Source organism: Petromyzon marinus, chromosome 74 (assembly GCF_048934315.1).
Source record: "Petromyzon marinus isolate PM22_M1 ecotype Great Lakes invasive population chromosome 74, UKy_Petmar_22M1.pri1.0, whole genome shotgun sequence".
Lineage (NCBI taxonomy): Eukaryota > Metazoa > Chordata > Hyperoartia > Petromyzontiformes > Petromyzontidae > Petromyzon > Petromyzon marinus.
In genome coordinates, this window is record NC_133740.1 from 6,780,779 (window position 1) to 6,796,355 (window position 15,577).

The 15,577-nt window shown below is 54.2% G+C and overlaps 1 protein-coding gene across 6 annotated transcripts in view; it reads right to left on the minus strand.

The window, feature by feature from the left end:
- LOC116958203 (uncharacterized) overlaps nucleotides 1-15,577 on the minus strand; it is a 241,818-nt gene that overhangs the window by 186,999 nt on the left and 39,242 nt on the right. For 5 of the 6 annotated variants that reach the window (XM_076056030.1, XM_076056029.1, XM_076056028.1 and 2 more), the window contains exons 5-6: nucleotides 11,588-11,728; nucleotides 8,561-8,668 (exon numbers count right to left, since the gene is read on the minus strand). In XM_076056030.1, coding sequence (XP_075912145.1) covers nucleotides 8,561-8,668; nucleotides 11,588-11,728 — 249 coding nt within the window. The remainder of the gene's footprint in view (nucleotides 1-8,560; nucleotides 8,669-11,587; nucleotides 11,729-15,577) is intronic. The other variant, XM_076056027.1, reaches the window with a different exon arrangement.

The following is a 15,577-nucleotide window of genomic DNA, read 5'->3' on the forward strand; positions in this document are numbered from 1 at the left end:
GTAGGGAGAGAGTCACGGGAGACAGTAGGGAGACAGTAGGGAGACAGTAGGGAGAGAATCACGGGACACAGTAGGGAGACAGTAGGGAGACAGTAGGGAGAGAATCACGGGAGACAGTAGGGAGACAGTAGGGAGACAGTAGGGAGACAGTAGGGAGACAGTAGGGAGAGAGTCACGGGAGACAGTAGGGAGACAGTAGGGAGACAGTAAGGAGACAGTAGGGAGACAGTAGGGAGACAGTAGGGAGAGTCACGGGAGACAGTAGGGAGACAGTAGGGAGAGAGTCACGGGACACAGTAGGGAGACAGTAGGGAGAGAGTCACGGGACACAGTAGGGAGACAGTAGGGAGAGAGTCACGGGAGACAGTAGGGAGACAGTAGGGAGACAGTAGGGAGACAGTAGGGAGACAGTAGGGAGAGAGTCACGGGAGACAGTAGGGAGACAGTAGGGAGACAGTAGGGAGACAGTAGGGAGACAGTAGGGAGAGTCACGGGAGACAGTAGGGAGACAGTAGGGAGACAGTAGGGAGAGTCACGGGAGACAGTAGGGAGACAGTAGGGAGAGAGTCACGGGAGACAGTAGGGAGACAGTAGGGAGACAGTAGGGAGAGAGTCACGGGAGACAGTAGGGAGACAGTAGGGAGACAGTAGGGAGAGAGTCACGGGAGACAGTAGGGAGACAGTAGGGAGACAGTAGGGAGAGAGTCACGGGAGACAGTAGGGAGAGAATCACGGGAGACAGTAGGGAGAGTCACGGGAGACAGTAGGGAGACAGTAGGGAGACAGTAGGGAGAGTCACGGGAGACAGTAGGGAGACAGTAGGGAGACAGTAGGGAGACAGTAGGGAGAGAATCACGGGAGACAGTAGGGAGACAGTAGGGAGACAGTAGGGAGAGAATCACGGGACACAGTAGGGAGACAGTAGGGAGAGAATCACGGGAGACAGTAGGGAGACAGTAGGGAGACAGTAGGGAGACAGTAGGGAGACAGTAGGGAGACAGTAGGGAGACAGTAGGGAGAGAGTCACGGGAGACAGTAGGGAGACAGTAGGGAGACAGTAGGGAGACAGTAGGGAGACAGTAGGGAGAGTCACGGGAGACAGTAGGGAGACAGTAGGGAGACAGTAGGGAGAGAGTCACGGGACACAGTAGGGAGACAGTAGGGAGACAGTAGGGAGAGTCACGGGAGACAGTAGGGAGACAGTAGGGAGAGAGTAGGGAGACAGTAGGGACACAGTAGGGAGACAGTAGGGAGACAGTAGGGAGAGAGTCACGGGAGACAGTAGGGAGACAGTAGGGAGAGAGTAGGGAGACAGTAGGGAGAGAGTCACGGGAGACAGTAGGGAGACAGTAGGGAGACAGTAGGGAGAGTCACGGGAGACAGTAGGGAGACAGTAGGGAGAGAGTCACGGGACACAGTAGGGAGACAGTAGGGAGAGAGTAGGGAGAGTCACGGGAGACAGTAGGGAGACAGTAGGGAGACAGTAGGGAGACAGTAGGGAGAGAGTCACGGGAGACAGTAGGGAGACAGTAGGGAGACAGTAGGGAGACAGTAGGGAGAGTCACGGGAGACAGTAGGGAGACAGTAGGGAGACAGTAGGGAGAGAGTCACGGGAGACAGTAGGGAGACAGTAGGGAGAGAATCACGGGAGACAGTAGGGAGACAGTAGGGAGAGAGTCACGGGAGACAGTAGGGAGACAGTAGGGAGACAGTAGGGAGAGTCACGGGAGACAGTAGGGAGACAGTAGGGAGACAGTAGGGAGACAGTAGGGAGACAGTAGGGAGAGAGTCACGGGAGACAGTAGGGAGACAGTAGGGAGAGAGTCACGGGACACAGTAGGGAGAGAGTCACGGGAGACAGTAGGGAGACAGTAGGGAGACAGTAGGGAGACAGTAGGGAGAGAGTCACGGGAGACAGTAGAGAGACAGTAGGGAGACAGTAGGGAGACAGTAGGGAGACAGTAGGGAGAGAGTCACGGGAGGCAGTAGGGAGACAGTAGGGAGACAGTAGGGAGACAGTAGGGAGAGAGTCACGGGAGACACTTGGGAGACAGTAGGGAGAGAGTAGGGAGACAGTAGGGAGACAGTAGGGAGACAGTAGGGAGAGAGTCACGGGAGGCAGTAGGGAGACAGTAGGGAGACAGTAGGGAGAGAGTCACGGGAGACAGTAGGGAGACAGTAGGGAGAGAGTCACGGGAGACATTAGGGAGACAGTAGGGAGACAGTAGGGAGACAGTAGGGAGAGAGTCACGGGAGACAGTAGGGAGAGAGTCACGGGAGACAGTAGGGAGACAGTAGGGAGACAGTAGGGAGAGAGTCACGGGAGACAGTAGGGAGACAGTAGGGAGACAGTAGGGAGACAGTAGGGAGAGAGTCACGGGAGACAGTAGGGAGACAGTAGGGAGACAGTAGGGAGACAGTAGGGAGACAGTAGGGAGACAGTAGGGAGAGAGTCATGGGAGGCAGTAGGGAGACAGTAGGGAGACAGTAGGGAGACAGTAGGGAGAGAGTCACGGGAGACAGTAGGGAGACAGTAGGGAGAGAGTAGGGAGACAGTAGGGAGACAGTAGGGAGACAGTAGGGAGAGAGTCACGGGAGGCAGTAGGGAGACAGTAGGGAGACAGTAGGGAGAGAGTCACGGGAGACAGTAGGGAGACAGTAGGGAGAGAGTCACGGGAGACAGTAGGGAGACAGTAGGGAGACAGTAGGGAGACATTAGGGAGACAGTAGGGAGACAGTAGGGAGACAGTAGGGAGACAGTAGGGAGACAGTAGGGAGAGAGTCACGGGAGACAGTAGGGAGAGAGTCACGGGAGACAGTAGGGAGACAGTAGGGAGACAGTAGGGAGAGAGTCACGGGAGACAGTAGGGAGACAGTAGGGAGACAGTAGGGAGAGAATCACGGGAGACAGTAGGGAGACAGTAGGGAGACAGTAGGGAGACAGTAGGGAGACAGTAGGGAGAGTCACGGGAGACAGTAGGGAGACAGTAGGGAGAGAGTAGGGAGACAGTAGGGACACAGTAGGGAGACAGTAGGGAGACAGTAGGGAGAGAGTCACGGGAGACAGTAGGGAGACAGTAGGGAGAGAGTAGGGAGACAGTAGGGAGAGAGTCACGGGAGACAGTAGGGAGACAGTAGGGAGACAGTAGGGAGAGTCACGGGAGACAGTAGGGAGACAGTAGGGAGAGAGTCACGGGACACAGTAGGGAGACAGTAGGGAGAGAGTAGGGAGAGTCACGGGAGACAGTAGGGAGACAGTAGGGAGACAGTAGGGAGACAGTAGGGAGAGAGTCACGGGAGACAGTAGGGAGACAGTAGGGAGACAGTAGGGAGACAGTAGGGAGAGTCACGGGAGACAGTAGGGAGACAGTAGGGAGACAGTAGGGAGAGAGTCACGGGAGACAGTAGGGAGACAGTAGGGAGACAGTAGGGAGAGAATCACGGGAGACAGTAGGGAGACAGTAGGGAGACAGTAGGGAGAGAGTCACGGGAGACAGTAGGGAGACAGTAGGGAGACAGTAGGGAGAGTCACGGGAGACAGTAGGGAGACAGTAGGGAGACAGTAGGGAGACAGTAGGGAGAGAGTCACGGGAGACAGTAGGGAGACAGTAGGGAGAGAGTCACGGGACACAGTAGGGAGAGAGTCACGGGAGACAGTAGGGAGACAGTAGGGAGACAGTAGGGAGAGAGTCACGGGAGACAGTAGAGAGACAGTAGGGAGACAGTAGGGAGACAGTAGGGAGACAGTAGGGAGAGAGTCACGGGAGGCAGTAGGGAGACAGTAGGGAGACAGTAGGGAGACAGTAGGGAGAGAGTCACGGGAGACAGTAGGGAGACAGTAGGGAGAGAGTAGGGAGACAGTAGGGAGACAGTAGGGAGACAGTAGGGAGAGAGTCACGGGAGGCAGTAGGGAGACAGTAGGGAGACAGTAGGGAGAGAGTCACGGGAGACAGTAGGGAGACAGTAGGGAGACAGTAGGGAGACAGTAGGGAGACAGTAGGGAGACAGTAGGGAGACAGTAGGGAGAGAGTCACGGGAGACAGTAGGGAGAGAGTCACGGGAGACAGTAGGGAGACAGTAGGGAGACAGTAGGGAGAGAGTCACGGGAGACAGTAGGGAGACAGTAGGGAGACAGTAGGGAGAGAGTCACGGGAGACAGTAGGGAGACAGTAGGGAGACAGTAGGGAGACAGTAGGGAGACAGTAGGGAGAGAGTCACGGGAGGCAGTAGGGAGACAGTAGGGAGACAGTAGGGAGACAGTAGGGAGAGAGTCACGGGAGACAGTAGGGAGACAGTAGGGAGAGAGTAGGGAGACAGTAGGGAGACAGTAGGGAGACAGTAGGGAGAGAGTCACGGGAGGCAGTAGGGAGACAGTAGGGAGACAGTAGGGAGAGAGTCACGGGAGACAGTAGGGAGACAGTAGGGAGACAGTAGGGAGACATTAGGGAGACAGTAGGGAGACAGTAGGGAGACAGTAGGGAGACAGTAGGGAGACAGTAGGGAGAGAGTCACGGGAGACAGTAGGGAGAGAGTCACGGGAGACAGTAGGGAGACAGTAGGGAGACAGTAGGGAGAGAGTCACGGGAGACAGTAGGGAGACAGTAGGGAGACAGTAGGGAGAGAGTCACGGGAGACAGTAGGGAGACAGTAGGGAGACAGTAGGGAGACAGTAGGGAGACAGTAGGGAGAGAGTCACGGGAGGCAGTAGGGAGACAGTAGGGAGACAGTAGGGAGAGAGTCACGGGAGACAGTAGGGAGACAGTAGGGAGAGAGTCACGGGAGACAGTAGGGAGACAGTAGGGAGACAGTAGGGAGACAGTAGGGAGACAGTAGGGAGACAGTAGGGAGAGAGTCACGGGAGACAGTAGGGAGAGAGTCACGGGAGACAGTAGGGAGACAGTAGGGAGACAGTAGGGAGAGAGTCACGGGAGACAGTAGGGAGACAGTAGGGAGACAGTAGGGAGACAGTAGGGAGAGAGTCACGGGAGACAGTAGGGAGACAGTAGGGAGACAGTAGGGAGACAGTAGGGAGAGAGTCACGGGAGACAGTAGGGAGACAGTAGGGAGACAGTAGGGAGACAGTAGGGAGACAGTAGGGAGAGAGTCACGGGAGGCAGTAGGGAGACAGTAGGGAGACAGTAGGGAGAGAGTCACGGGAGACAGTAGGGAGACAGTAGGGAGAGAGTCACGGGAGACAGTAGGGAGACAGTAGGGAGACAGTAGGGAGACAGTAGGGAGAGAGTCACGGGAGACAGTAGGGAGAGAGTCACGGGAGACAGTAGGGAGACAGTAGGGAGACAGTAGGGAGAGAGTCACGGGAGACAGTAGGGAGACAGTAGGGAGACAGTAGGGAGACAGTAGGGAGAGAGTCACGGGAGACAGTAGGGAGACAGTAGGGAGACAGTAGGGAGACAGTAGGGAGACAGTAGGGAGACAGTAGGGAGACAGTAGGGAGACAGTAGGGAGAGAGTCACGGGAGACAGTAGGGAGACAGTAGGGAGACAGTAGGGAGACAGTAGGGAGACAGTAGGGAGACAGTAGGGAGACAGTAGGGAGAGAGTCACGGGAGACAGTAGGGAGACAGTAGGGAGAGAGTCACGGGAGACAGTAGGGAGACAGTAGGGAGAGAGTCACGGGAGACAGTAGGGAGACAGTAGGGAGACAGTAGGGAGACAGTAGGGAGACAGTAGGGAGACAGTAGGGAGACAGTAGGAAGACAGTAGGGAGACAGTAGGGAGACAGTAGGGAGACAGTAGGGAGACAGTAGGGAGACAGTAGGGAGAGAGTCACGGGAGAGAGTCACGGGAGACAGTAGGGAGACAGTAGGGAGACAGTAGGGAGACAGTAGGGAGACAGTAGGGAGACAGTAGGGAGACAGTAGGGAGAGAGTCACGGGAGACAGTAGGGAGACAGTAGGGAGACAGTAGGGAGACAGTAGGGAGAGAGTCACGGGAGACAGTAGGGAGACAGTAGGGAGACAGTAGGGAGACAGTAGGGAGACAGCAGGGAGACAGTAGGGAGACATTAGGGAGAGAGTCACGGGAGACAGTAGGGAGACAGTAGGGAGACAGTAGGGAGACATTAGGGAGAGAGTCACGGGAGACAGTAGGGAGACAGTAGGGAGACAGTAGGGAGACAGTAGGGAGACAGTAGGGAGACAGTAGGGAGACAGTAGGGAGACAGTAGGGAGAGAGTCACGGGAGACAGTAGGGAGACAGTAGGGAGACAGTAGGGAGACAGTAGGGAGACAGTAGGGAGACAGTAGGGAGACAGTAGGGAGACAGTAGGGAGAGAGTCACGGGAGACAGTAGGGAGACAGTAGGGAGACAGTAGGGAGACAGTAGGGAGAGAGTCACGGGAGACAGTAGGGAGACAGTAGGGAGACAGTAGGGAGACAGTAGGGAGACAGTAGGGAGACAGTAGGGAGACAGTAGGGAGACAGTAGGGAGACAGTAGGGAGACAGTAGGGAGACAGCAGGGAGACAGTAGGGAGACATTAGGGAGAGAGTCACGGGAGACAGTAGGGAGACAGTAGGGAGACAGTAGGGAGACATTAGGGAGAGAGTCACGGGAGACAGTAGGGAGACAGTAGGGAGACAGTAGGGAGACAGTAGGGAGACAGTAGGGAGACAGTAGGGAGACAGTAGGGAGACAGTAGGGAGAGAGTCACGGGAGACAGTAGGGAGACAGTAGGGAGACAGTAGGGAGACAGTAGGGAGACAGTAGGGAGACAGTAGGGAGACAGTAGGGAGAGAGTCACGGGAGACAGTAGGGAGACAGTAGGGAGACAGTAGGGAGACAGTAGGGAGAGAGTAGGGAGAGTCACGGGAGACAGTAGGGAGACAGTAGGGAGACAGTAGGGAGACAGTAGGGAGACAGTAGGGAGACAGTAGGGAGACATTAGGGAGAGAGTCACGGGAGACAGTAGGGAGACAGTAGGGAGACAGTAGGGAGACAGTAGGGAGACAGTAGGGAGACAGTAGGGAGACAGTAGGGAGAGAGTCACGGGAGACAGTAGGGAGACAGTAGGGAGACAGTAGGGAGACAGTAGGGAGACAGTAGGGAGACAGTAGGGAGACAGTAGGGAGACAGTAGGGAGAGAGTCACGGGAGACAGTAGGGAGACAGTAGGGAGACAGTAGGGAGACAGTAGGGAGACAGTAGGGAGAGAGTAGGGAGAGTCACGGGAGACAGTAGGGAGACAGTAGGGAGACAGTAGGGAGACAGTAGGGAGACAGTAGGGAGACAGTAGGGAGACAGTAGGGAGACAGTAGGGAGAGAGTCACGGGAGACAGTAGGGAGACAGTAGGGAGACAGTAGGGAGACAGTAGGGAGACAGTAGGGAGAGAGTAGGGAGAGTCACGGGAGACAGTAGGGAGACAGTAGGGAGACAGTAGGGAGACAGTAGGGAGACAGTAGGGAGACAGTAGGGAGACAGTAGGGAGACAGTAGGGAGACAGTAGGGAGACAGTAGGGAGAGTCACGGGAGACAGTAGGGAGACAGTAGGGAGACAGTAGGGAGACAGTAGGGAGACAGTAGGGAGACAGTAGGGAGAGTCACGGGAGACAGTAGGGAGACAGTAGGGAGACAGTAGGGAGACAGTAGGGAGACAGTAGGGAGAGAGTCACGGGAGACAGTAGGGAGACAGTAGGGAGACAGTAGGGAGACAGTAGGGAGACAGTAGGGAGACAGTAGGGAGACAGTAGGGAGACAGTAGGGAGACAGTAGGGAGACAGTAGGGAGACAGTAGGGAGAGAGTCACGGGAGACAGTAGGGAGACAGTAGGGAGACAGTAGGGAGACAGTAGGGAGACAGTAGGGAGACAGTAGGGAGACAGTAGGGAGAGAGTCACGGGAGACAGTAGGGAGACAGTAGGGAGACAGTAGGGAGAGAGTCACGGGAGACAGTAGGGAGACAGTAGGGAGACAGTAGGGAGACAGTAGGGAGACAGTAGGGAGACAGTAGGGAGACAGTAGGGAGACAGTAGGGAGAGAGTCACGGGAGACAGTAGGGAGACAGTAGGGAGACAGTAGGGAGACAGTAGGGAGACAGTAGGGAGACAGTAGGGAGAGAGTCACGGGAGACAGTAGGGAGACAGTAGGGAGACAGTAGGGAGACAGTAGGGAGACAGTAGGGAGACAGTAGGGAGACAGTAGGGAGAGAGTAGGGAGACAGTAGGGAGACAGTAGGGAGACAGTAGGGAGACAGTAGGGAGAGAGTCACGGGAGACAGTAGGGAGACAGTAGGGAGACAGTAGGGAGACAGTAGGGAGACAGTAGGGAGAGAGTCACGGGAGACAGTAGGGAGACAGTAGGGAGAGAGTCACGGGAGACAGTAGGGAGACAGTAGGGAGACAGTAGGGAGACAGTAGGGAGACAGTAGGGAGACAGTAGGGAGACAGTAGGGAGAGAGTAGGGAGACAGTAGGGAGACAGTAGGGAGAGAGTAGGGAGACAGTAGGGAGACAGTAGGGAGACAGTAGGGAGACAGTAGGGAGACAGTAGGGAGACAGTAGGGAGACAGTAGGGAGACGTGTCCGCGTGTCCGCGTGTCCGCGTTACCTCGTCGGTGGGGGTCTCTGGCGTTGGGGGGGCTCCTCCGTCCGTGTCCTCCTCTCCGCCAGGGTAGTAGTCATCGTAGTTGTACAAGTCGCCCCCCTCCGGCAGCTGCTGTGCGAGGGGTTAGAGGTCAGGGGTCAAAGTGCAAAGGGGGCACGTGGGAGTCAGGTCGCAGGGGTCGGAGTGCGGGGGGGTCGGAGTGCGGGGGTCAGGGGACAGGGGTTGGAGTGCGGGGGTCAGCACTACCACTCTTTTTTGTCAGGTCGCCCCCTGCTGGATACACTCGGTAGGTGGTTGGGTGGGTGGGGGGGTGAGTGGGTGGGTGAGTTGGTGAGTTGGTGGGTGAGTTGGTGAGTGGGTGGGTGAGTGGGTGGGTGAGTTGGTGAGTGGGTGGGTGAGTTGGTGGGTGAGTTGGTGAGTGGGTGGGTGAGTTGGTGGGTGAGTTAGTGAGTGGGTGGGTGAGGTGGTGAGTGAGTGGGTGAGTCGGTCGATGAGTGAGTGGGTGACTGAGTGGGTGAGTAGATGCGTGGGTGGGTGAATGAGCGAGTGGGTTGGTTGGTAGGTGAGTTTGTAAATTAATGAGTGAGTGGATAAGTGAGTGGGTGAATGAATGAGGGAGTACATGAGTTAATAGGTGAGTGGGTGGGTGGGTGAGTGAGTGGGTGGGTGAGTGAGTGAACGATTGAGTGAGTTGGTGGGTTGGTGGGTGAGTCAGTGGGTAAATGAGTGAGTGAGAGAATGATGGAGTGAGTGAGTTGGTGGGTTGGTGGGTGAGTGAGTGAGTGGGTAAATTAATGAGTAGGTGGGTGAGTGAGTGAGTAGGTGAGTGGGTGGGTGAATGAGTTCGTGGTTTGGTGGGTGAGTGGGTAAATTAATGAGTGAGTGGATTGGTGGATGACGGGTGAGTGAGTGAGTGAGTGAATTCATCAGTGAGTGGGTGTGTGAGTGAGTGAGTGAATGATTGAGTGGGTGAGCAAGCGAGTGAGTGGGTGGGTGAGTGATTGGGTGGGTGAGTGAGTGGGTGGGTGAGTGGGTGAGCAGGTGGGTGAGTGAGCAGGTGGGTGAGTGAGTGAGTGGGTGGGTGAGTGATTGGGCGAGTGAGTGAGCGAGTGAGTGAGTGGGCGGGTGAGTGAGTGAGTGGGTGAGTGATTTTGTGATTGGGTGGGTGAGTGAGTGAGTGGGTGGGTGAGTGAGTGGGTGGGTGAGTGAGTGGGTGGGTGAGTGGGTGAGCAGGTGGGTGAGTCAGTGAGTGGGCAGGTGAGTGGGTGGGTGAGTGATTGGGCGAGTGAGTGAGCGAGTGAGTGCGTGGGTGGGTGAGTGAGTGAGTGGGTGGGTGAGTGAGTGAGTGGGTGAGTTGGGTGAGGGGTGAGTGGGATGAGTGGGGTGAGTGGGTGAGGGGGTGAGGGTGAGTGGGTGAGTGGGTGGGTGAGTGGGTGAGGGGGTGAGTGAGTGAGTGGGTGAGTGAGTGAGTGGGGGAGTGGGTGGGTGAGTGGGTGAGTGAGTAGGTGGGTGAGTGAGTGAGTGAGTGGGTGAGTGAGTGGGTGGGTGAGTGATTGAGTGATTGGGTGGGTGAGTGAGTGGGTGGGCGAGTGAGTGAGTGAGCAGGTGGGTGAGTGATTGAGTGGGCGGGTGAGTGAGTGAGTGAGTGGGTGAGTGATTGAGTGATTGGGTGGGTGAGTGAGTGGGTGAGTGAGTGGGTGGATGAGTGTGTGAGTGGGTGGGTGTGTGAGTGGGTGGGTGGGCGAGTGAGCGAGTGGGCGGGCGAGCGAGCGGGTGGGTGAGTGAGTGGGTGAGTGGGCGGGTGAGTGAGTGGGTGAGTGAGTGGGTGGGTGAGTGAGCGAGTGGGCGGGCGAGCGAGCGGGTAGGTGGGTGAGTGAGTGGGTGGGCGAGTGAGTGGGTGGGTGAGTGAGTGGGTGGGTGATTGGGTGAGCAGGTGGGTGAGTGATTGAGTGGGCGGGTGAGTGAGTGAGTGGGTGAGTGATTGAGTGATTGGGTGGGTGAGTGAGTGAGTGGGCGGGTGAGTGAGTGGGTGAGCGAGCACGCGAGTGGGTGAGCAGGTGGGTGAGTGAGTGGGTGAGTGGGTGAGCGAGTGGGTGAGCGAGTGGGTGAGTGTGTGAGTGGGTGACCCGCGCCTGCTCAGGCTCCTGTGCTTGTGGCCGCGTGTCCAGCTCAGCGTCACGAAGCAGCGCTGTGTCACAGTCGGGGCTGTACGAGCGGTGATTGGGTGGGTGAGTGAGTGGGTGAGTGAGTGGGTGAGCAGGTGGGTGGGTGAGTGAGTGGATGGGTGAGTGAGTGAGCGAGTGAGTGAGTGACTGAGCGGGTGGGTGAGTGAGTGGGTGAGTGAGCAGGTGGGTGAGTGAGTGGGTGGGTGAGTGATTGGGTGAGTGAGTGATTGGGTGGGTGAGTGGGTGGGTGAGTGAGTGATTGGGTGGGTGAGTGAGTGGGTGGGTGAGTGGGTGAGCAGGTGGGTGAGTGAGTGAGTGGGTGAGTGAGTGAGCGAGTGGGTGATTGGGTGAGTGGGTGAGTGAGTGGGTGAGTGAGTGGGTGGGTGAGTGAGCAGGTGGGTGAGTGAGTGAGTGGGTGAGCGAGTGGGTGAGTGAGTGAGTGAGTGGGTGAGTGAGTGGGTGAGTGAGTGGGTGAGTGAGTGAGTGGGTGGGTGAGTGAGTGGGTGAGTGTGTGAGTGGGTGACCCGCGCCTGCTCAGGCTCCTGTGCTTGTGGCCGCGTGTCCAGCTCAGCGTCACGAGGCAGCGCTGTGTCGCAGTCGGGGCTGTACGAGCGGTGATTGGGTGGGTGAGTGAGTGGGTGGGTGAGTGGGTGAGCAGGTGGGTGGGTGAGCAGGTGGGTGAGTGAGCAGGTGGGTGACTGAGTGGGTGAGTGAGTGAGTGGGTGAGTGAGTGAGTGGGTGAGCGAGTGGGTGTGCAGGTGGGTGAGTGTGTGAGTGGGTGGGTGAGTGAGCAGGTGGGTGAGTGAGTGAGTGGGTGAGCGAGTGGGTGTGCAGGTGGGTGAGTGTGTGAGTGGGTGACCCGCGCCTGCTCAGGTTCTTGTGCTTGTGGCCGCGTGTCCAGCTCAGCGTCACGAGGCAGCGCTGTGTCGCAGTCGGGGCTGTACGAGTGGCACTGCTGCAGGGCCGCACCGGCGTCCGGCACGAGCAACAGCTGCTGCACCTCTCCCTGCGCGAAACACACACACACACATAAACACGTGTACACACACACACGTGTACACACACACACACGTGTACACACACACACGTGTACACACACACGTGTACACACACACACCTGTACACATAAACACGTGTTCCCACACACACACGTGTACACATAAACACGTGTTCACACACACACACGTGTACACATAAACACGTGTACACACACACACGTGTACACACACACCTGTACACATAAACACGTGTACACACACACACACACGTGTACACACACACCTGTACACATAAACACGTGTACACACACACATAAACACGTGTACACACACACGTGTACACACACACCTGTACACATAAACACGTGTACACACACACGTGTACACATAAACACGTGTACACACACACGTGTACACACACACCTGTACACATAAACACGTGTACACACACACGTGTACACACACACCTGTACACATAAACACGTGTACACACACACACGTGTACACACACACCTGTACACATAAACACGTGTACACACACACACGTGTACACATAAACACGTGTACACACACACACATCTGTACACACACATAAACACGTTTACACACACACGTGTACACATAAACACGTGTACACACACACATAAACACCTGTACACACACACACATAAACACGTGTACACACACACACACGTGTACACATAAACACGTGTACACACACACACCTGTACACACACACGTGTACACACACACACACGTACACATAAACACGTGTACACACACACATAAACGCGTGTACACACACACATAAACACGTGTACACACACACACATAAACACGTGTACACACACACGTGCACACATAAACACGTGTACACACACACACGTGTACACATAAACACGTGTACACACACATAAACACGTGTACACACACACATAAACACGTGTACACACACACCTGTACACATAAACACACATAAACACGTGTACACACACACACGCATTAACACCTGTACACACACACACGTACACATAAACACCTGTATACACACACCTGTACACATAAACACGTGTACACACACATACATAAACACGTGTACACACACACACACACCTGTACACACACACACCTGTACACATAAACACGTGTACACACGCACACACCTCTACACATAAACACCTGTACACATAAACACGTGTACACACACACACGTGTACACACACACACCTGTACACATAAACACGTGTACACACGCACATACCTGTACACATAAACACGTGTACACACACACACACACCTGTACACATAAACACATGTACACAGACACACCTGTACACATGAACACGTGTACACACATACGCACCTGTACACATAAACACGTGTACACACACACACACCTGTACACATAAACACGTGTGCACACACATATCTGTACACACAAACACGTGTACACACACCTGTACACATAAACACGTGTACACACACACCAGTACACATAAACACGTGTACACACGCACACACACCTGTACACATAAACACGTGTACACACACACACCTGTACACATAAACACGTGTACACACACACCTGTACACATAAACACGTGTACACACACACACCTGTACACATAAACACGTGTACACACACACCTGTACACATAAACACGTGTGCACACACACACACACACCTGTACACATAAACACGTGTACACACACACACCTGTACACACACACGTGTACACACACACGTACACATAAACACGTGTACACACACATAAACACGTGTACACACACACATAAACACGTGTACACACACACGTGTACACATAAACACGTGTCCACACACACACCTGTACACACACACGTGTACACACACACACGTACACATAAACACGTGTACACACATAAACACGTGTACACACACACATTAACACGTGTACACACACACATAAACACGTGTACACACACACGTGTACACATAAACACGTGTACACACACATAAACACGTGTACATACATACAAATAAACACGTGTACATACACACCTGTACACATAAACACACATAAACACGTGTACACACACACACGCATTAACACCTGTACACACGCACACGTACACATAAACACCTGTACACACACACCTGTACACATAAACACGTGTACACACACACACATAAACACGTGTACACACACACCTGTACACACACACACACCTGTACACATAAACACGTGTACACACGCACACACCTCTACACATAAACACCTGTACACATAAACACATGTACACACACACACGTGTACACACACACACCTGTACACATAAACACGTGTACACACACACCTGTACACATAAACACGTGTACACACACACCTGTACACATAAACACGTGTACACACACACACCTGCACACATAAACACGTGTACACACACACCTGTACACATAAACACGTGTACACACGCACACGCACCTGTACACACACACGTCTACACATAAACACGTGTACACACACACCTGTACACATAAACACGTGTGCACACACACACACACACCTGTACACATAAACACGTGTACACACACACACCTGTACACACACACGTGTACACACACACGTACACATAAACACGTGTACACACACATAAACACGTGTACACACACACATAAACACGTGTACACACACACGTGTACACATAAACACGTGTCCACACACACACCTGTACACACACACGTGTACACACACACACGTACACATAAACACGTGTACACACATAAACACGTGTACACACACACATTAACACGTGTACACACACACATAAACACGTGTACACACACACGTGTACACATAAACACGTGTACACACACATAAACACGTGTACATACATACAAATAAACACGTGTACATACACACCTGTACACATAAACACACATAAACACGTGTACACACACACACGCATTAACACCTGTACACACGCACACGTACACATAAACACCTGTACACACACACCTGTACACATAAACACGTGTACACACACACACATAAACACGTGTACACACACACCTGTACACACACACACACCTGTACACATAAACACGTGTACACACGCACACACCTCTACACATAAACACCTGTACACATAAACACATGTACACACACACACGTGTACACACACACACCTGTACACATAAACACGTGTACACACACACCTGTACACATAAACACGTGTACACACACACCTGTACACATAAACACGTGTACACACACACACCTGCACACATAAACACGTGTACACACACACCTGTACACATAAACACGTGTACACACGCACACGCACCTGTACACACACACGTCTACACATAAACACGTGTACACACACACACACGTGTACACACACACACACGTGTACACACACACACACGTACACACACCTGTACACACACGTCTACACACACACACCTGTACACACACACACGTCTACACACACACACACACGTGTACACACACACACGTGTACACACACACGTACACACACCTGTACACACACGTCGACACACACACACCTGTACACATAAACACGTGTACACACACACGCACCTGTATACACACACACACGTGCACGTACACAAACGCACCTGTACACACACACCTGTACACACACACAGGTCTACACACACACACACACCTGCACACACACGCGCGCACGCACCTACACAGACGTGTACACACAAACACGTACACACACACACGTGCACGTACACACACGCACCTGTACACACACACCTGTACACACACACGTGTACACACACACCTGTACACACACAAACGTCTACACACACACACGCACATCTGTACACACACACACGT